The 20,343-nt window shown below is 49.5% G+C and overlaps 1 protein-coding gene and 1 long non-coding RNA gene across 8 annotated transcripts; both read right to left on the bottom strand.

The window, feature by feature from the left end:
• Positions 1–23: 23 nt before the first annotated feature.
• Pacsin3 (protein kinase C and casein kinase substrate in neurons 3) lies at positions 24–7,837 on the bottom strand. Of its 7 annotated transcripts, none has more exons than XM_078046097.1 (11): positions 7,694–7,801; positions 4,559–4,621; positions 4,234–4,324; positions 3,927–4,083; positions 3,021–3,256; positions 2,756–2,911; positions 1,996–2,171; positions 1,750–1,870; positions 1,450–1,586; positions 920–1,041; positions 24–581 (listed from the first exon to the last, which is right to left on the bottom strand). In XM_078046097.1, the coding sequence occupies exons 3-11, from the start codon at positions 4,285–4,287 to the stop codon at positions 466–468; spliced, it is 1,275 nt and encodes a 424-aa protein (XP_077902223.1). In that variant the 5' UTR covers positions 4,288–4,324; positions 4,559–4,621; positions 7,694–7,801; the 3' UTR covers positions 24–465. The 7 variants fall into 7 exon arrangements, with proteins under 7 accessions (XP_077902223.1, XP_077902224.1, XP_077902222.1 ...); XM_078046098.1 differs by having other exon boundaries at positions 4,559–4,617; positions 7,694–7,782; XM_078046096.1 differs by lacking the exon at positions 4,559–4,621 and having other exon boundaries at positions 7,694–7,837.
• Positions 7,838–15,262: 7,425 nt separating this feature from the next.
• Positions 15,263–18,521, bottom strand: LOC144377036 (uncharacterized). The gene is made up of 2 exons (XR_013437586.1): positions 18,322–18,521; positions 15,263–16,484 (listed from the first exon to the last, which is right to left on the bottom strand). It is a non-coding gene; the product is annotated as an uncharacterized LOC144377036 (long non-coding RNA).
• Between the last annotated feature and the right edge of the window lie 1,822 nt (positions 18,522–20,343).

The following is a 20,343-nucleotide window of genomic DNA, read 5'->3' as shown; positions in this document are numbered from 1 at the left end:
TATCAAAAAATGCACACAATGCCTGATGGTACTTTTTTCTTTTCTTTCTTTTTTTTTTTTTTTGATCAAGTTTAATACACACTAGAATAAGTCACAAAAGAGGGTACTGCAAGCCCAGAACTATGCTCACCCCCAGCCAACCCCCAAGAGCCCCCAAACAGTCCAGGAGCTGGATCTTCTGCTCTTGGAGAGACCAAAGTGCTCCCGGGGAGGCCCAGGCATCCTTAAAACCTTCTTTTACCTCTGACCTCCCATCCTGCTCTTGGCCTACACTCAGTTGGCCCTTCCCTACCAGTCCCATCCTAGACACAGGCCCCTCCCTTCCCTGGGTCCCAGGACTTCTTCCCTCCTCCAGCAGAGGGACAGCAGCAGCAAGATGGTTCAGGGCCCTCAGGTCCGGTTGTCCAAGAGCAGCTGGGCTCTGACCCAGGGTGGAGAGACATCGCAGAAGGACTGTCAGGGTACTCAAGCACCCACACATTCCACATAATTGGCAGGGTACAGGCCAATGCGGCCACTCTGCAACTGGCCCTGGCACCAGCCCTGCTCATCCTCCTCGCTCATCTTCAGCAGTTCTTCCCCTGGAGGAAGGGGGATTGGTCACTGCTAACTGTTCTGGCCCCCAGCCATTCCCACAACTGGGTCAAGTACTGAGGGGAATGGGGTAATCTAAGAGCCTGACAGCAAGCTACAGGAGACCTGGCTCAGGCTGGGGGAGGCCATGGAAACCAGAAAGCTGCCCCACCCCAGACCCAGAAGCAACAATCAGGCCCCAGCTAGCTGAACCCAGAACAGCCTGAATGGCCAAAGAACTGGCTTTTAGGAATGAAGTATCTGGCTTCCCTTTTCCACACCCCTGCTCAGGCAAGTAAGGCAGGGACTGAAGCCTGAAAGAAACAGGAAAGGGGCCCCTAAGTACCTGCTCGGAAGCTCAGCTCGTCAGCTTCCTGGCCAGCGTAGTCATAGAGTGCCCGCACCCGCACCCCAATGGCAGCCTTCCGGGGAGTCTCCTCATCTGACCATTCCTCATCCTGTCCACTGCTGGAAAGGGGAGGCAGAAAGGAGCAACAGCTCAGGTCCCAGAATACCTTGGGCTATAGATCTCACCCAGGAATCAGGGCAAAGGGCTCATCCCTCGGAGGGATGCTGCAGAGGCAGGCAGGGAGGAGCTCAAAGACTCTAGTCACACCTCCGCCATTCACAACTGTGAGCTCAGGTGCAATTCCCGTACACATAGCTGAGGTGCAGCAGAAGGGAGAGGGAACATGGAAACTGATTGGAAAATCTAAACCTCTGCAAAACCTAGTATCATTCCCTCTCCCGAGCTGGCCCTTAGGTCCCTGGCACCAATTTTCAACCCACTTCAGGCATGAAGGGAGGAAGCAAAGGAAAGAAAGGCCAGATGGAGCAGAGCTGTTTCTTTGCCTTAGCCAGGCTCCCAGTTCTCACCCTGGGGACCCAGGGGGCTGGGGTAGGGGTGCCGTGCCATCTCTTGTAGGTACGATGCTGGTCAGAGTAACCTCATCGGGGCTCCGGCCACCCTTCTCCTTCCGGCTGATTGTCCTCTGTGTGTCCAAGGACCATTCCTGTGGGGACAGTGCTTAGGTCAGGCTAGGCTGCAGCTGTAGTGGCAGCAGGGCCATCCAGACCACCTTCAATGACCATACTTCATTCCAAGGCTGGCCTCTCTCCTCCAGCCCACACTAAACTCAGCCCACCTCTAAGCCCCACCTAGCCTGCAACACGTGCCTCAAACTGTGGCCAGTTCATGGCCATGCCCGGCCCGTGGGTGCTGCGCCACCAGCGCAGATCCTCCTCATCACTGGCTGCCTCGATGCCTTGATGCAGGTCTCGGTGAAGTTCATGGAACCTATGGCCCAAGACACTCCATCAGATGGGGAAGTCCTAGGCCCTTGTACTCCCAATGCCATTCAACCCAGCCAAAGCGAGGAGGCAGAGGCAGAGGGGACCGGAAGCCCACCACACAGGCCATACTTGTCACTGCTGGAGAGGTCAAGGTGCTGGTGCAAGGTGAGTAGCATATCCTTAAAGAAGAGAAGTCGCTGGCGCTCAGCAGCCTGGCAGCTCTCAAAGGCCTGCTCCATGTCCTCCATGTAGCGTGGTGTGTAGCGATGCAGCTCAGCCAGCGTCTGCTCATACTGCATTTTTGTCTGGGTGAAAGAGAAGGGAGGTGCCAGTGAGGATGGGACCACTCTCCACTCATAACTCCACCAGCATTTACCAGGCACAGCCACCATGGACAATCGGGCCTGAGACCCAGTTCCTGTCCACAAGGACCCCAGCATCCTAACAAGGGAGGTAACATCCAGGCACAGTATCTGTAAGAGTCGGGTAGAGAATGAGATGGGGTCAACTACAGGAAAGGGTGTGAGAAATCAGAAAAGTTTCCTGGAGGAGGTAGAAACTGAAAAGCACCTCAAAAGATGGGGAGGATCTAGATACGTAGCACTGGAGGGAAGGGCACTCCAGGCAGAGGGGGCAATCTGAGAGCCAGTCCCAGGTAGCACTTTATAGGAAAGGAGCTAGAAGTTCTTAATGGCTAAAGACACCCCAGTTGCCTGAAATCCCCTATTTCTCCCCCTAGGCCAAGTATCACCTTCTCTCAGGTCCTTCCTTTAAAAGATCACCTGGAGAGAGGGGAGGCAAACGAGGACTAGAGCAATAAGATGCTGGAGACCAGAAAAAGCATTCAGGGAGCAAGTTTCATTGAGAAAGCCTTGCCCCACGCCTGTACCTTCTCTGCCTCCTTGGTACAGCGTCCGACCCGCTCTTGCAGTTTACGCAGCTGCTCCTGGGACGTGGCGCTGTCTGCCTTTGCATGGCTCTCCCGGGTCTGGGCTGTCTTCTCATCCTTCCGGGCTGCATGATAGCTCTTCTTGGAAGCCTCAACCTGACATGTGTGGAAACAACACTTGACCCTAGACACCATGTACTGTCCCCCTTGAGTCCTATGCAGACCCCGAAGGGGCCTGTCCAATCCCCACCGAACCCAGCCTCACCTCCTTCAACCTCTTTAGCCAGGGCTTCTGGGCCTTGCGGAAGCCATCCTCTGCAGCCCGGCTCTCGCGGAAGCCACCCAGTACTGGCCGGTGGAAGGCCCCCCGCTGCCAGGTGCGAACTCGCTCACTGTCTGGCCCATGCAGCTTCTCCCGCACCTCCAGGTGCAGCTCGCTCAGCCGCTCAGCTGCAGTGAAGAAGGCATGCCAGGCCTTCTCCAACGTGCCATACTGGGGGCCTGCAGATGGATGGAGCTTAGGCCAGGCTGGGGGTGTCACCCCAAACAGCACAACCCCTCTCACTGGTGCTACTCTGAGTGCCAGGCACAAAGGCAGGGGAGTGGGGTGCAAAGATGAATGCAGTGATGTCAGCTGCTGCTTACAAAATGCCAATTTTGTGCCCTGAGAGGGCAAATCTTACTCAATCCTTGTCATTACCACTATTGTGATACAGTGTCATTACCAACATGGAGGCCCAGAGAAACAGAGGCCCAGAGAAGTCAACTTAACTTGCCCAAAGCACTGGAGTGAAGCCGAAGGCAAGTCCCACAGCTTCTCTGAACTTCCAGTTTCTCCTCTAGAAAATGCACAGAGGACTGGTAGTATAACCCAATGGTAGAGCACCTGCCTAGCATGCCCAAGGCCCTAGGTTCCATTCCCAGCACTAAAACAAAAAGAAAGAAAAATGCATAAAACGGACCATCTCTATCCTAGATTTGTTAGAAATATCAGAGTAACTCACGGACATACTTTGCAAACTCCAACGGCACAACTATGTAGGTAACCAGGAATTTAAAGGGAAGGCAGAAGTAGAAGCCCTGAACTTTCTACAAGTGTAAAAAGAAGCCGCCCTGAGGGTCCCACTCTCACAGTTCTCTCTGCTCCCTGCTAGGCCTGCGGATGGCTCACCTTTCTCCACGGCGCCTCTCCACTTACGAGCCCAGTCAGCCAGCTGCTGGGCATAGGCCTTCTCAATGCGAGCACGCTCCTGGAAGCAGCTGACCAGGTCTCCACACAGGCGGTGCCCATCCTCCACCCGCTGCACTGTCCGTCTATAGTTGCCAGCCTGGGGACACATATGAGAAGGGCAGTTTCACAGGAAGAAGCCCCCTCTCAGGTTGAGGTTGACAGCTAGGTTCCTCTTCTGGACAAGTGCTGAGCCCAGAGAACAGGGGGCATTTCAGTGCCACCCAAAACCCAGGCCCCAGCTGCTCACCTCCCAGAAACTGCCCCCGAAGGCCTCCCCTCCAGCGTCCTCTTCTGGAGCCATGGTGTCCCCGCAGCACGGAATGGTGGCAGATTTGGGGCTGTGGAGGGCAGATGGGCAGATAGGGAAGCTCGACCTATACTTTGGGAGCTAGGAAAAGACCTTCTGCTATCTCTGGGTCTTATCCCACTCTCATCCCCACCACCCAGGAACCATCAGAACTAGGACTGAGCAAGCAGGGGGCTGGAAGTCCCCAAGCAGAGCCTTTAAAGGGTCAAAGATGGCAATTTCCAAGCTCTTCCACTTGCCCTAGGTCTGCCCTTCTCTCATGTACCTGGAACCCAGAGATCACTTCAGGGACCTAGATGTCCAGCTCCAAGCTGCCACTGTGATCTGCCTTGAAGTGAATAAGAGCAAAGCAGGGGGTAAGGGTGGGGGCTTAGTGTGTCTTGGGCGGTGCCCGCTCCCCGATATAGCAACTGCTGTCAGAAGCCAGATTCCAGGCAGGAGAATGCCAAGCGGGTCACACGATCCAGCCAGGGATTAGGTGGCAGGCGGGGGTGTGTGGTGGGCAGAAGGCCCCACTCCCCGCATTCTGGATGACAGAAGAAGACTCCTACCCAAGCCAGGGCTCCTCTTGCCTCCCCTTGAATAAGGCAACCCCGTTAGCAGACCAGGCCAAGTCAGAGGGTGGCCAGCCACAGTCCCATAGCTGCCTGGGCTGGCAAGAGCAGAAAGGGAGCCAAGAGGCCTAATCCCATCTTGGCCAGGAAGCGCAGACAAGTGCATTTTATTGTCCTACAAGAGCGTCAGCTTCTCTAAGGTGGAAACCCCTTTCCCCAATAAGCTTCCATGCCAGGGTAGTGCAAGACTCAAACACGGCAATGCATGAAAAATGCCAGGGTCCCAGCAGTCATAAGGAGATACTCCTTCCCCTCCCCAACATCCACAGAGGTCCCTCAGTGCCCCATGGGTAACAAACAACACAGTCCTGCCCTCAAAAAGCCCAGAGTCTGATGCAACATAAGGAAGCCAGACAGGCCACTAGCCAGTTAGAAAAGTGTTCTCCAGAATGGCAAAAGAGGGCAAGGCGAGTTCTGATCCCACAGCCACCACCTGGGGGACCAGAGGACACAGGGGTATGTGACCACTCCCGCACCCGCCTCTGGACAGGATCTCAGCTGTCCCCGGCACTGACTCACAGCCCCTAGAAGGAAACAGCTTCCTCTAAGCAAGCCCATGGCCCAAGGGACAGTTAGGCTTGGGGGACAGAGTGTGTGCCTACTGGCCCAAAGCGGGGCTCTGTCAAATGCTTCCTTCAAACTACTGAATCTCTGCTCATCCTTCAAAAATCAAATGGGGACATCTTATCCATAGCTACTCCCCTCTGTCCCTCTATCCTCTGGGCTCCCACAACCCCTGTAAGACCTCAATCAGGGCATATATCCCATGGAATGTGACTGACAGGACATCTGTCCCCTGTCATTGACAGACTTCAGCAGTTCTGAATTTGTGTTTTTCCAGGCATTGGAATCAGAAATAATTAGCTAAAAAAAATAAACAAAGGACTAACTCAGCGGTGGACCGTGTGCTTAGCATGTGCAAGACCCAGGGTTCAATCCCCAGTACCAAAAAGAAAAGAAAAAATGAATGATGTCCACCTGAAGACCAGGAAACCCACTGGCCTCAGCAGCTGTGGGAAAGCCTGGCCTTGGAGGCTTCCTGCCTCCAATTGCAGGAGGTACAGCTCAGCCCTCTCTGGAGACCTCACAGGGCTACAGGCAATGGAGGTATCTGAGCAAAGAGCAGCTGCCTCACCAAGGCTCTTCTTCACCTTGCTTCCTCTTAAGTGGGTCCCACTTATCCAGAAAGGACTTGCCAGCCAGAGAGAGAGAGAAAGAAATCTGCAGCCATAAATCACAGGGCCTTTGGAGCTAAACCAATGAGCTAAACCAAGGCTGGGGCGGCCCCTGCCTGCTTCAGCCTCCCTGCTCCCTGCTCCCCAGAGAGCTGCCCCCCACTAGTTCCCTCTCTGGCCCCAGAACAGAGCAGGCTGTGTGTACAGGGTTGGCACAGCTCCCCAGGGCCTCGCAGAGCAAACACAAGCTCAAGCCCCAGGCACAGCAAGGCCCCACAGCCGGGCTTCATCTAGCTCCTGGGGTGGGCCTTAGTCCCTGATGAGAAGGGTTGGCACAAGGTGAACTCAGCAGAAACCCAAATCAGGCCAAACACTCTGCAACGGCAAGAGCTCAGAAAGCAAGTAAGAAAATCTTCCCAGGCCAAGGGAGCACACCTACTGGGCCCAGAGAAGTCTTCTGCAGTTTGGCAGGGTCTCCTCACAGCTGCTTGGGGCCAAGGTAGGGAGTCCTGGATTTCAGGGAAGAATCACTCTCCCCACCTGAGGCTGGAAGGTGGCCGGGCACCACATCAGCCCTCACCCCTACCAGAAGCTGGGGGCATGCCCCTGGGAGGGAGCACAGCCACCCGGCCCTGCCCAGCGCTAGGTCCTGAGTCACAGGCTGCGCCCAAAACCTTCTTCCCCAGCAGGCCCTCCCGGTCAGAGTCAGCCCACAGCCCTAGGATTTGAAGGCACAGGAGCGGGCAGTCGCTGGCCAGAAAAGGGCGCTGAGGCCGGTGGGGCTGGCACCAGCAGCCTGAGCGCTCCGAGGCTGGGGGAGGGGTGGCGCCGCGAAAGGGGGAGGAGGCCGGGCCAGGGAGGGGCATAACAAAGGGGCTCTTTTGGAAACCCGACCTGCCGGCTGAGGTGCCTGCTCCTTGATGACGCACTCCAAACCCGAGACTCCACACCAAATCTTGGAGCCCAGGGCCTGCGCGTCTCTGGCCTCAACCCTTACGGGACAGAGCCCCTCGACAGACCCCACTCCACCCCTGCTTCGGCCCAGCGCTGCACAACTCTGAGCCCGTGAAGCCCACGCGGAGGCGGCAGGGCCAGGCCTAACCATGGAGGTTCTAGGACTTCTTGGCCAAACTTGTTGAACTTGGCTTCGGCGGGGGTGGGGCCAGCCCGTCACCGAGGAGGAGAGTGGGAGCCCCCAGCCAGGGCCCGCACCGCGATGGACTCCAGATGGTAGCCCTGCGCGGCCGCCCCAGGAATTGGGGCTCTTTGAAGAGGATCAGGGGTCGCCGGAGAGTGAGGCCCCTTTAGGGGCCCTAAGGCAAACGCAGGGAGGGCGATTTGGGACGCCTGGGGAAATGGTTTGACCCTCCAGCCCCGACGTTACCCAATCCCCTACAGGCCTGAGGAATCACGGAGTTGGCGGCACCGCGAACGAGACGCCCCCTCGCCTCGGCGGCAGCCCTTCGCGGCTCCAAGCAGAGCCGGGTGGCTGGGGTCTCCCGGAGCGGGAGTCGGTCCCAATGCAAACTTCAGGAGCCTAAGGACCAGAGGGCGGGCTGGAGCCATCGCTCCCGCAGCCGCGTGTCCGCGCGTCCCCTCCAGGGCACTCACCGCGTCCTCCCTGGGCCCCTCGGCGGGTGGGGGTCCGGCCACGCTCCGGCCCGAGTCCTACCACTCCCCGCCCGGGCCGCCGCCTCCCGGAGCGCGCCCGGCCCTCCCCCGGGAAGCCCGGCCCCCGGCCCCGCCCTCTCCGCGCGCTGCAGCCCCAACCCCACCAGCCCGCGGCCCCGCCGCCGGGGCTCCAGGCACAGCCGAAACCCACGACTCTGCGCGCGTGGACCGTGGGGTCTGCCGTCGGGCGAGGAACACAGGACTGACTCCCCAGAGTGGCGCCGCCAGGCTTTCAGGGAGTCAGATTTCGGCTCTGCCCCTCCGCAGGGCTTGGAAGAGTGACGGGTACCGGGTCTGCACCGGCACCCTTGGAGGGGTACCCGTGGAGGGGGCGGAGAGCTACTCTGTCTTACATTCTTTGCTGAGCGCGGTTTTCTTATAATTTGGGGGAGGCTCACGCCTACCCTCTAGCATGAGGATTCCCATTTTTCAGATGGTAGAAACTAACGCTCAGAGACCGTCAGAGGTTTGCCCGAGGTCTCCAATTCGGCAAAGCCCGATTTCAAAACCGTGGAATATCTAGGCACAGCTCGGTGTGCTACTCTGGGGCGCATTCAGAGGCTTGGGACAAAAAGGGGTGGGACAAAAAGGCACGAGCTCCTCCCCATCCATATTCTTTTAAAAAATATATTTATTTATTTATTTAGTTGTAGTTGGACACAATATATTTATTTATTTATTTTTATGTGGTGCTAAGGATCGAACCCTGGAACTCGCACGTGCTAGGCGAGCGCTCTACCGCTGAGCCACAACCCCAGCCCCCTCCGTGTTTTTATTCCCAGATTTTGCACAATTCATTCTTAAATTCTTATTCCTCTCCACCTTCTTATCAACGTAGTAGATTTTTCCAGATCGCCACTCTGCTACCCCACCCTAAGTAAATCCCTCTTCCTCACTCCCTCCCAAGCCCCTCGGGGTTTTTCAGAGCCTGCCTGTTATTTATATCCACTGGAACTGTCCACGAATATTCCCAGACTGACCTAATCGCCACCTGCTTGGCTTCCCTCCCCCTCCCTCTCCCTCCTGGGCCGGGTGACCCAGCGGCGGTGCCTTGCGCCCCGGAGACCTGCGCGAGCGCGGGCCAGCTAAATCTTCGGGGCTCCAGGGGTCAAGGCGGCGCAGATTGGCTCCGGATTGGAGAGACCCGGTCGCGCTCCAAGAAGTGCGCCCCCAGGGGGATGGCGCGCTCTCTGGGAAGCCGGTGGGCTCCGCTGTTCTCTCTCCAGCACGTTCTCTTCCGACCCAGCCCCCACTCCGTTGAGGAGAGTGAGTTCGTGAGCGCGGATTTTTAAAAGGCAGATTTAAAAATAGCAAAATCAAGTTGTTTCTAAATCCGGGAAGACTTATCTTTATGCAGCTAAATCCTCTCACAAAATGGAAAGGAGGCCTGGAGAGAATGAATGGAGGTAATTTCAGAGGTGACATTAGCTGATGAGGGCTGATATGGGAGCTTGAAACTGCCTCAAGATGCCTGTGAAGCACCTAAGACAGTCATCTTTGGCCTGAGGACTCTGGCCGCGTTTGGCAAATACGCCTGAGTAGTGGATCTGAGGATGTAGCTTCTGAAACCATTTTCAGTACTCACTGTCTCCTGGGGCTTGGGCAAGTCCCTTCTCTCCTTATCTCTGTTCTGACCTTTATAAAACCTGACAGGTGACCTGGCCGACCTTCCACTGAGTCAAGGGCCCCAACTACAAATCAGAGGGACTGGAGAAATGTCTAATGACAGCCATAGTGTTTGTATTATTTTAAATCAGTTAACACCCTACACAGTGCCTGGGGGCCTTTAGGCACCTAGACAGAAATTGTGGAAATATAAGAATGAAATTAATTATAGGAGTCGCCTATTAAAAGCTCATTAAAAATAAAGTTGGCAGCCAGGCTCTGGGATTTGGGGAAGCTAGGTCACAGAGACTTAGAAAACAGGGCCGTTTTTAAGACCACAAGGAGAAGGGGAGGTGGAGTGGAAAACATCTGGCTTCCCTTGGGTTCAGATCTGGAAGCAGAAAGCAGAAATGTTGCAGCTGATCCTAATTGTCCCTAAGGTGCTGGAAGGGAAAAAATAAAATAAACCAAAACCCAGAGCATACTGGGCTCCTTCAAAGGTGAAAGGAAACAGACATAGTCTTAGAAAACCAACTCCCAGTGGGTGCTGCCCCCAGAGCTCAAATTTCTGTGCTCTATAGCCAGGTCCCTTAACACACACTGCTTCACCAGTGCCATCCCCAACCTAAACAGAGTTCAAGATGAGATGCCCAGGGCCAGATGGCCCAATAAAGACAGAAAGCTAGAGAGAGGTGGGTGGGCTCCGGGTACCAGGTTGGAGGTGGGGATGTAGCTCAGTGGCAGAGTGCTTGCCTAGCATGTGGGAGGCCTTGAAGTCAATTCCTAGCACCCTAGCACAGGGAGGGGGGGTTACCAGGTGGCAGTTTGGTCTGTAGCCAAATATCAGGACACTCGCAGACTCACCTTTAGTTTCTGGAATGTTCTAACCTCTGTGTTTTTATTTATTTGCTTATTTATTCATGCATCCAGCCAAGAAAACATGTGACTTTTTAACTCTTTGCTAAACCCTATGCAAGGTATTTAGAATATATAAACCAGGCTAAGTGTATAACACTGATACAACCTAGATGTGAAGAACCATGGCAAAACAGGCAGGAGAGACCACCTTTCACATGACATTGAATTGGGCTTGATGAGAAGGAATTAGTCATGTGGAAAGGCATTCTAGGCGGGAGCATCAGGGTGTGCCAAGCCTCCGGGTATTAGTGTCCTAGCAATTCTGTTTTTTTGTTATCTACCCTAGAAAAACAAGTGTGCAGGTGCAGAAAGAATTACAAGGATGTTTGCATATAGTATTATTTGCCGTCGGGAAAACTAGAAACAAATGTCCATCATGAAAAAACAAAAACAAATGTCCATCATGAAGGAGATAGTTAAATAACTTAAAGATTATTTATGGATTATTCTGCAATAGCTCAAGAATAGGGTTGAGACAGATTGAACAGAGATTGACTCAGGAGGACCTAGTACATGCTAGGCAAGCACTCTAGCACTAAGCTACACCCCCAGCCCAGGATAGAAATGCATTCTTTTTCTGGAGGGTGGGGTGCTGGGGATTGAACTAAGAACACTCTACCACTCTACCACTAAGGTACATCCCAGTCCTTTTTTAGTCCCTTCTCTCTTTCTCTCTCTCTCTACACGTACCCAACCTCTCCCTCTCCCTCTCTCCTTCTCCCTCTCCCCTCTCTCTCCCTCTCTCTCTTCTTCTCCCTCTCTTTCTCCCTCTCCCTCTTCCTGACCCTCTCCCTCTTCCTCGCACTCTCTTTCTTGTTTTTAAGACACAGTCTTCCTAAGTTGCCCAGGATGGCCTCAAACTTAGATCCTCCTGCCTCAGCCTTAGCCTCCGGAATCACTGGGATGATAGTGAGAATGAGAGACTTTTTATTTATTTATTTATTTATTTATTTATTTATTTATGGTACCAGGAATTGAACCCGGGGCGCTTAACCTCTGAGCAACATCCCCAGCCTTTTATATACTGTATTTAGAGGCAGGGTCTCTTTGAGTTGCTTAGGGCCTTGCTAAATTGCTGAGGCTGACCTTGAACTCAGATCCTCCTGCCTCAACTTCTGGAGCCGCTGGGATTACAGGAGCACATCACTGCGTCCAGCTGAGGGAAATATTCTTGAATGAAGACCCAGGATACTGTTGAGGGAAGGAAGCAAAATGAAGATATGCCGAACTGTTTGGGGGTAGTTATCTCTAGGGAGAGATCTCAAAATTAGAAAGGGAGGGTTTTGTAATGTTAAAAAATTTAACACCTGGTGAGGCCAGGTGCAGTGGCAAACACCTGTAATCCCAGTGGCTCCGGAGGCTGAGGCAGGAGAATCACAAATTCAAAACCAGCCTCAGCAAAGGCAAGGTGCTAAGCAATTCAGTGAGACCCTGTTTCTAAATAAAAATGAAAAATAGGGCCGGGGATGTGGCTTAAGTTCAATCCCCCGTAGCCCCCACCCCCCCACACCCTGCAAAAAAAGAAAAGAAAATTTACAGCAAGGACATGGAATGTAGGTCAGTTGTGGAGTGCGTGCCTAGAATGCACAAATTCCTAGGTTCCATCCCCAACACTGAAAAACAAAAATTTATACTAGGAATGTACCCATATGTAAGTTATGTAATTAAAATGAAAAATGGGAGGGGTGAGTAGGAGTTGGGTTTAAACAATGCTGTTCAATAGAATTTTCTGCAATGGTTGAAATGTTCTATAGCTGTGCTGTTCAATGTGATAATGATGAGTCACTTGAGGCTACCAAGAATTAGTGTGATGGAAGAATAGATTTTTTTTTTTTTTTTGGTTGGCAAAGGAGGTTCACTATGCCCAGACTGGCCCTGAATTCCTGGAATCTCTCTTCTTACCTCAGCTTCCCTAGTAGCTGGGTCTCTGGATGTGCACCACAGCACCCCAGTTATCATTTTATTATCTGTGGTTTTGTTGGGAGGGGATTGGGGTGCTGGGAATTGAACTCTGCATCTCATGCGTGCTAAGCAGTCTCTCTGCCATTGAGGTATGCCACCAGCACCAATTTCTTCTTTTTAAGAACTCTGTCAGCCTTGTGGAGAGTAAATTCAAGCCAGCAGAGAGCTGCAGGCAAGGCCAGAGTCCTCTGAAGGCTACCTGTTTCAGCCTCTGGACATTGCCCCAGCATTCCAGGCAGGCAGCTGAGTAAAGTGTCCTGATTTAACAGCTCTGTTTTTAAGATCTCAGGGAACCCCAGGTGGGAAAACTGGGCTGAGTTATCCAGAGGGGTTAACCTCAGTAGGGGAGGCTGTTTCTGAGTTTGGAAGGCAAGAAGAACAGAAAGGCACCAGAGTGAAAACAGCAGGTTTCTGAGTGCAGCTACAGAGAAAACTTCTCCCAGGTCAGGAATTTGCCCAGGGCAGATTCTTTGGAAAGAACCACAGAGTTGGCACAAAGTGCCATGGGAGCTGCTGTGCACAGTCCACCTTTCAGCTTTGTGAGCTGGGAGGCTTCTGCTCAGGAAGTCAGCCCTGATCCATCCTGGAGCCTCCTTTGCCTGTGAAGGAGGAGTTTTAGTGGAGGGTCCTCTCATTTAACAGGCTTTCAGGGGACAACCCTGTGTACCAGACACCATGCTGCCTGCTCAGTCCTCAATTTGAAGAACACAAACAATATCCCCAACCTCATGGAATTTTCCATTAAAATTGAATAAAGGTGCCCCAGGAGGTGCCATTGCCTAGACTATTGTGATAAATGTCCAAATAGTGGAGTGGGGAAAGGGGAGTCAGGGTGCGGCGATAGTGATGTAGCTCAGTGGTAGGTCAGCCCTGGGTTCAATCCCCAGTACTTAGTGTGCTTCACATGTGTGAAGGTGAACACTCCCAAAATCAAAAATAAAAGCACAGAGTGCTGAGAGAGAAAAAGAGGGGGGGTCGTAATTTAATTGGGGGAGGATCAGAGAAGATTTCTCCAGAATTTCATGTTTCCCCGAATGACCCAAAAGGCAAATGGCAGCCAGATGAAGAGGGAACTTATAGAAGAGCAGTCTAATGGAAGAACCCATGTGCACACAGATCCTGAAGTGGGAGCCTGACCTCTGGAATAAGGGCAAGTGAGTAGGGCATGGTGAGTGAGAGGCCCAAGATGAGGTAAGAGAGGCCAGCAGCACCCAGACACTGCCAGGCTTTGTGAGTTTCTCTGGAGTGCAGGAGGAGGCCCTGGGAGGGATGTAAGCGGAGGAGTGAACTGAATGGATGTTGTGTGAGGAATGGGCCAGGATGGGACATCAGGAAACCATGGCCTACACAGCACACAGACTGAGAAGTGTTGTTATATTTTTAAATGATTGGGGAAAACAGCAGCTGGGCATGGTGGTGCAGCCTGTAATCCCAGCAGCTCAGGAAGCTGAGGCAGGAGGATCGTGAGTTCAAAGCCAGCCTCAGCAACTTAGCAAGGCCCTAAGCAACTTAGTAAGACTCTGTCTCAAAATAAAATATTTTAAAAAGGGCTGGGGATATGGGTCAGAAACCCTAGGTTCAATCCTTGGTACAAAAAAAAAAAAAAGGAAAAAGGGAAGAAGAAGAATATTTTGTAGGAAATTAACATTTCAGTGTCTATAAATAAAGTTTTATTGGAACATAGCCACACTTCATCTCTTCATGAATTGTTTGTAGCTATTGTCACCACAATAGCAAAGGTGAGTAGTTGCAATAGATCGTGTGGCCTACAAAGCTTCAAATATTTATTATCTGTCCCTTTGCACAAAAACTAGGCTGGTATATGGATTAGAGAGAGAGAAACAGCAGGAAAAACCAAGGGGAGATTGTTGCAGTACTCCAAGGTGAGATGGTGATGGTGGGATGAGTTCTACGGTGGTTGCTGTGGGGTGTGAGATTGAAGCTGTGGATTGAAGTCATTTGAGGAAAGACCCACGAGAACTTGCTGATGGGTTGAAGGTGGATGGTAAGGGACAGATACATTTCAGAATGATTTGTCAGGTGTGGTGGTGCATGCAATAATAAACCTAGTAATTTGGAAGGCTGAGGCAGGAGGATCGCAAGTTTCAGGCCAACCTGGGCAATTTAGTGGGATCTTGTCTCAAAATAAAAAATAAAAAGGACTGGGGATATAGCTCAGTGGCAAAGCACCCCAGAGTTCAATGCCCAGTACCAAAGCAAACAAACAACAAAAACAAAACAAAAAAAACTTCCAACCTGTGATTTTGGATTGGATCCTAGACCAGAATATGACATTAATTGAACTCTTGGAAAATTCGAGTAAGATTTGTGGGATCTGATAATAGCATTGTGAGTATTAACTTCTGCATCTTGATAATTATGGCTCTGGATGATGCTACATTTGGAGAATTCAGCAAAGGTATAATGAAATTCTTTTAATCTTTTTTGCAACTCTGAAGTTGTTTCAAAAGGAAAAGTTAAAAAACAAAAATAGGATAAATAAATAAAATAAAGGTATGGGCTGGGGTTGTAGCTCAGTGGTAGAGCACTTGCCTAGCACATGTGAAGCACTGAGTTCGATTCTCAGTACCACATATAAATAAATAAAATAAAGGTATGGTATCCATCTACAAATAAATAAAAAAAATAGGGCTAGGGATAAAGAAAAACAATGACTCCCATCTATTAAGGTGGAACATCTACATGGGAATGTCATTTACTAAGATCAAGAGTCCACTTTTTTTTTTTAAGAGAGAGAGAGAGAGAATTTTTTTAATATTTATTTTTTAGTTTTCGGCAGACACAACATCTTTGTTTGTATGTGGTGCTGAGGATCAAACCCGGGCCGCACGCATGCCAGGCGAGCGCGCTACAGCTTGAGCCACATCCCCAGCCCAAGGGTTCACTTTTAACACTGGGTGCAGTGGTGCATGCCTATAGTCCTGGCTATTTGGGAGGCTGAGGCAGGAGGATTGCTTGAGCCCAGGAGTTCAACACTAATATGGACAACATAATAAGATCTCATTTCAGAAGAAAAAACTTTTTAATTTTAGATACATTTTGAAACATTGATGTACGTGATGTCCATATGGATAGGAAGGCAGGGGCGTATGCTATTCTGGGCATCACTGGCAAGCTGGAGACCTGGAGAAGATATAGAAAACATGGTTCTCAACCTTGCAACGGGAGTGCAATGCCTGAGGTGGAGCTGGACTGAGGAAGTGAGGAGAGAGGACAGGAATTCAGGCAGAGATCTTGTCTGTGGTCCACACGGTGTTCTGCTCAGCAATCGTGAATCTCGCAAATCTGTGGCGTGCCACCTATTCATCCCATGTTACAATGGGGAAAACTGAAAGAGTTGTACTACGAGATGCACAAGGACACAGGTAGGAAGTGGGGAAGAGAGTGTTGTCTAGCCCACCACTGGTGAGCAAATTTCCCCTTTGGTAATGATGAGCCTCCATGGCAGAGAACGGTGAGTTAGTTTACTAGGGCTACAGCAACCAATTACCACAAATGCACAAATGGGTGGCTTAAAACAACAGAAATTGGGCTGGGGATGTGGCTCAAGCGGTAGCGCGCTCGCCTGGCATGCGTGCGACCCGGGTTCGATCCTCAGCACCACATACCAACAAAGATGTTGTGTCCAACAAAGATGTTGTGTCCGCCAAGAACTAAAAAATAAATATTAAAAATTCTCTCTCTCTCTCTCTCTCTCTCTCTCTCTCTCTCTCTCTCTCTCTCTCTCTCCCCCCTCTCTCACTCTCTTAAAAAAAAAAAAAAAAAAACAGAAATTGATTCTCACACAGTTCTGCAGAGGATCCAAAACCTAAAATCCCAAATCACAGTTTTGGTATGACCACACACTTTCTCCAGGCTTGGGGGAGATTGTTTCCTCATCTGGCCTCTGGTGGTGACTGATGGTCTGGAAACCTTTGGTCACCTCTGGCTTACAGCTGCATCACTCCAATCTCTGCCTTCATCTTCACAGGGTCTTCTCTTGTGTCTTTCTCTCTGTGTCTGCATCTCATCTTCTTTGCCTCACTTTCATAAGTCAACCTACTATGCCAGACTAGGGAGCAGACCACAGCTGTTAGCTTCAGAAATCTCACAAAATGCTTCTTGAGCTTAAGTAGGCAGCCTTCCATAGTTTTTCTTCATCCAGTTTCATAAATATGCCTCTCTGCAGAACGGATCAGCAGCCCTAATGCTGCTAACACCAATGTGGCTTGATCTTCTAGATTGCCTATAATTAAAACAAAACCCTCAGATTCTGCAGCTTTATGACACAGGGGTAGCTGAGCATGAGGGGGTATGCACAATAAATGTGTCTGCAAGGATGCCTACTTAGAGCACAGAGTGTTGGGCAGGACATGTGTGGAACTGTACCAACACACCAAGAGACCAGGCCCCTGGCTTCACAAATAAAAACCACAGCTGCTCAGGCAGCTCACCCCACATCCTTCCACACCATAGCTGGGTTTTGTGGGTTTTTTTTTTTTTCCCCCCGGTATAATGCTCCTGTAGTTACAATGTCATAGTGGGACAGGAGCCAAAGTAGTAGAAAGGGGAGTGGGAAGAGGGGAATGTAAAGGAATGTAAATGTAGTTCTCTCAGCCTCGCTAACATGTGACTCATCTACCCGTAGAGAACAGGCTTGGCTATAACACAGAGAATCATTTTTCTTTCTGTCTCTTGGGATTTTTGTAGTCCTTGGAAATGACCTTTGGGAAAAAAACAGTAGAAGTCATTTCCAGAACTCAAACCCCTGATTTCTAATTCTCTGATTGCCCGTTCTTTCCAAGATGGCTATCTGACTGGTCAGGGCTCTTGAGACAAACAAGAGCTTCTTCTCCACCTTTATCAGATCTTATTGATAAATAACATATTGCCAGGAGATTACATAACAACTCCTATTTGTGGAACATGTTATAGTTTGCAAAGCATTTCACATAGATTATTTCAGTACTCTGACAATTCCTGTGTGATTCTGGCTACCTAGAAAAGATGCCTGGCCTCTTGGACAGATGGTATTTCAAATAGGATATTGATATAGTGCCTGGATGGTGCCTTGTGCCCCACAGTAAGGACAGAAGGTATTTGTTTGCTTGTTTTAGTATTTACATAGTTGTGTGATACTTCCAAAGCTACCCCAAATTTACATATATATATATATATATATATATATATATATATATATATATATATATATAATTCTGTATGTAACTCTATACATGTGTCATTTGGTTTTTTTGAGGTTCTGGGGATCAAACCCAGGGCCTTGTGTATTCTAAGCCTGTTCTCTCTCACCGAGCTACATTCCCAGCCCCAAATTATATTTTTGAGTATAATATTCAGTATTCCCAGAGGGTAGGAATCATGCCTTCAATTAACATTATGATGAATTTGCTCATATTTGGGCATTTTATTGGAGATGCCAAGCAACAAGAACTCTGGATGCTTTAGTTCTATTCAATCTGTTTCCAATCCTTTGAAGGAATTTAGACTTCGGTTCCCTGCAAGCTCTGCAGAATCCCAGACCCTGAGGCTGTCATTTGCAAACCACTGCATGCAATAACCGTGTGTGGGAAGCCTGCACATATCATCTGTGTGGATTATGGACGGTTTTGCAGACTCTGCAAAGTGGATCCATACAGCTTGAACAGAATCAGAGTCAAGTATCAGCCTGCATGAGGAAAATGATTTCCAACCAGACGGAAATTTCCCACGAGGAGACTAGAGTTGAAGGCTGGTTTTTACTACTTTTACAGAAAGTCACAAGATCACAGATTCAAGACTGAAAGGGAGCCTGAGGCCCACTCAGCTACTCCTCTTTCATTTTATAACAAGGAAACTAAAGCATGGAAGAGCGAAATGATGAGCCCAAGATCACATAGCCTAAGTACAACGCACTTTCTATTATACTATATTATCTGTTCCAGAAAACACCTCAATAAAGTCACATATTGTTTTGCAGATCAAAGAAACTGGCATTATTTAGAGTCATGCTCGTGGTGTGCCCAGCTTCCAGTGTGAACACGAGACCTTCATTTGCTGTCACCAGCAGCATTTGAATGAGTTACCTTGTGATGCCGTATGTCAAAAGTAGTTATCATAAGCAGGACCAAAACATCTGTAAATTGGGCTGGGGATGTGGCTCAAGCGGTAGCGCGCTCGCCTAGCATGCGTGCGGCCCGGGTTCGATCCTCAGCAGCACCACATACCAACAAAGATGTTGTGTCCGCCAAGAACTAAGAAAAAATAAATAAATGTTAAAATTCTCTCTCTCTCTCTGTAAAAAAAAAAAAAAAAACATCTGTAAATGGAGTTTCATGGTACAGAGTTTCCATGACATGAAACTGGAGCAATGCTACACCATTCATGCCTTATTGGATAAGCAGTATCAAATATATGCATTAGGCTGGGAGGCTGAGGAAGGAGGATGGAAAGTTCAAGGCCAGCCTTAGCAATTTATCGAGACCTATCTCAAAGTAAAATAAATAAATAAAGGGCTGGGGATGGAGCATAGTGGTAAAGCACCCCTTTCAATCCATAGTACCACAAAACAAACAAAATTATACATAATAAATGTGTGAACAGGCAGGTTTCCACTGCTCATATGTGGTTCCTTCTAACCACCATGGAAAATTTGCCTGATCCCAAAAATGGATTCTGGAAAAATCTGGCATTAAGCAGGAATATGTCCCTTGCTCATGAATCCATTATAGCTCACTGTCACCTTTCTGCCTTTGCATTCCTTGCTCCCTCTCCTGGAATGCCCTTCCCTTGCCCTCATTTGATCTCTCAAGATTCAGTTTAAGTGTCACTGTCTTTGGGAAGACTTTCTTGACATCGCCTCTTCTTTACTCCAAGCTGATTTAAAGTGTACCTTTTTGGTGCCGCTTCCTCCCCATCCCTGTGCTTCCTCTCCCCCCACACTGGTCACACTCCCTTGTTGTTGAAAGGTACATGGTTTTATTGCTCTTTTCAATCAGAAAGGTGGGACATCTCTGTTAGAGGGTGTTCAAAAGGGTTTATAGGGTTTGACTTGTGTTGGGTGATTTGGGGAAGATTTCAAGGACGTGGGGTTTTGCTCTGGATTGGAGGCTTTCAGGACATGTGGGTCATCTTATGATTGTCTATTGAAGGGATCAGAACATGCCACCCCCGACTATGCCACTTTGATTTACTTCTTATTTTGCGCTGAAGGCACTTGAGAAACAGCAAATGCAATGAAGATTCTGGATGCCCCCTTTCCAACTAAAAACAAGTCACAAGATTTCCCATGAGAAAGGTGCCCTTCCCGCACTAGGGAAAGAACATTCTTATCATCAGAAGCTGAGAGTCCATCTTGGAATGGACCTGTACAAACCTAATAAAATAACTTTTATCTTCCATTATTTCCCCCATATACTTCCTAGTCCACTGTCTAGTCACTTCCTAGGCAGTAAATTGTGATTTACTGCCCCTGGCTCCAGCTTCTGCTTGTGATATCCTCACAACTGATTGTTCTTTGTGTAAAAGGGTACACAGCCTAAGCTTTTGGACCTAATAACATCTTTGGGTCTTCCCCTTCCTTTAGAAGTCTCTCATGTACCTTCAGGAATATTATATAAGGGGCTGGGGTTGTGGCTCAGTGGTAGAGCACTTGCCTAGCATGGGCAGGTTCGATTCTCAGCACCACATAAAAATAAAGGCATTGTGTTGCGTCCATCCACACCTAAAACATAAATATTAAAAAAAGAGTTAAAAATATTAAATAAAAATTTGTATGCTTTTTTACTGTTAATCTGTTTTACATCAATTTAATTCTTAGGCCCAACGATTGACCCTAGGAAGGGAGGAGGTTTTTCCTCCCCTACAGTATATTCTAGAAAAATTTTAAATTAAACTCATTTTAAACTGATACTTAAGAATATACAATTAGAAGGCTGTGGTTGTAGCTCAATGGTAGAATGCTTGCCTGGCATGTGTGAGGCACTGGGTTCCATCATCAGCACCACATAAAAATAAATAAAGGTACTGTGTCTATCTACAACTAAAAAAATTTTAAAAATATATAAAGTTAGACATATTATGGGGTACAGTCTGGTGTTTCAATCGAT

The sequence above is a fragment of the Ictidomys tridecemlineatus genome, chromosome 4, assembly GCF_052094955.1.
Source record: "Ictidomys tridecemlineatus isolate mIctTri1 chromosome 4, mIctTri1.hap1, whole genome shotgun sequence".
NCBI lineage: Eukaryota > Metazoa > Chordata > Mammalia > Rodentia > Sciuridae > Ictidomys > Ictidomys tridecemlineatus.
The sequence above is the reverse complement of the archived record's forward strand: the minus strand, read 5'-3'. Positions and strand labels throughout refer to the sequence as shown.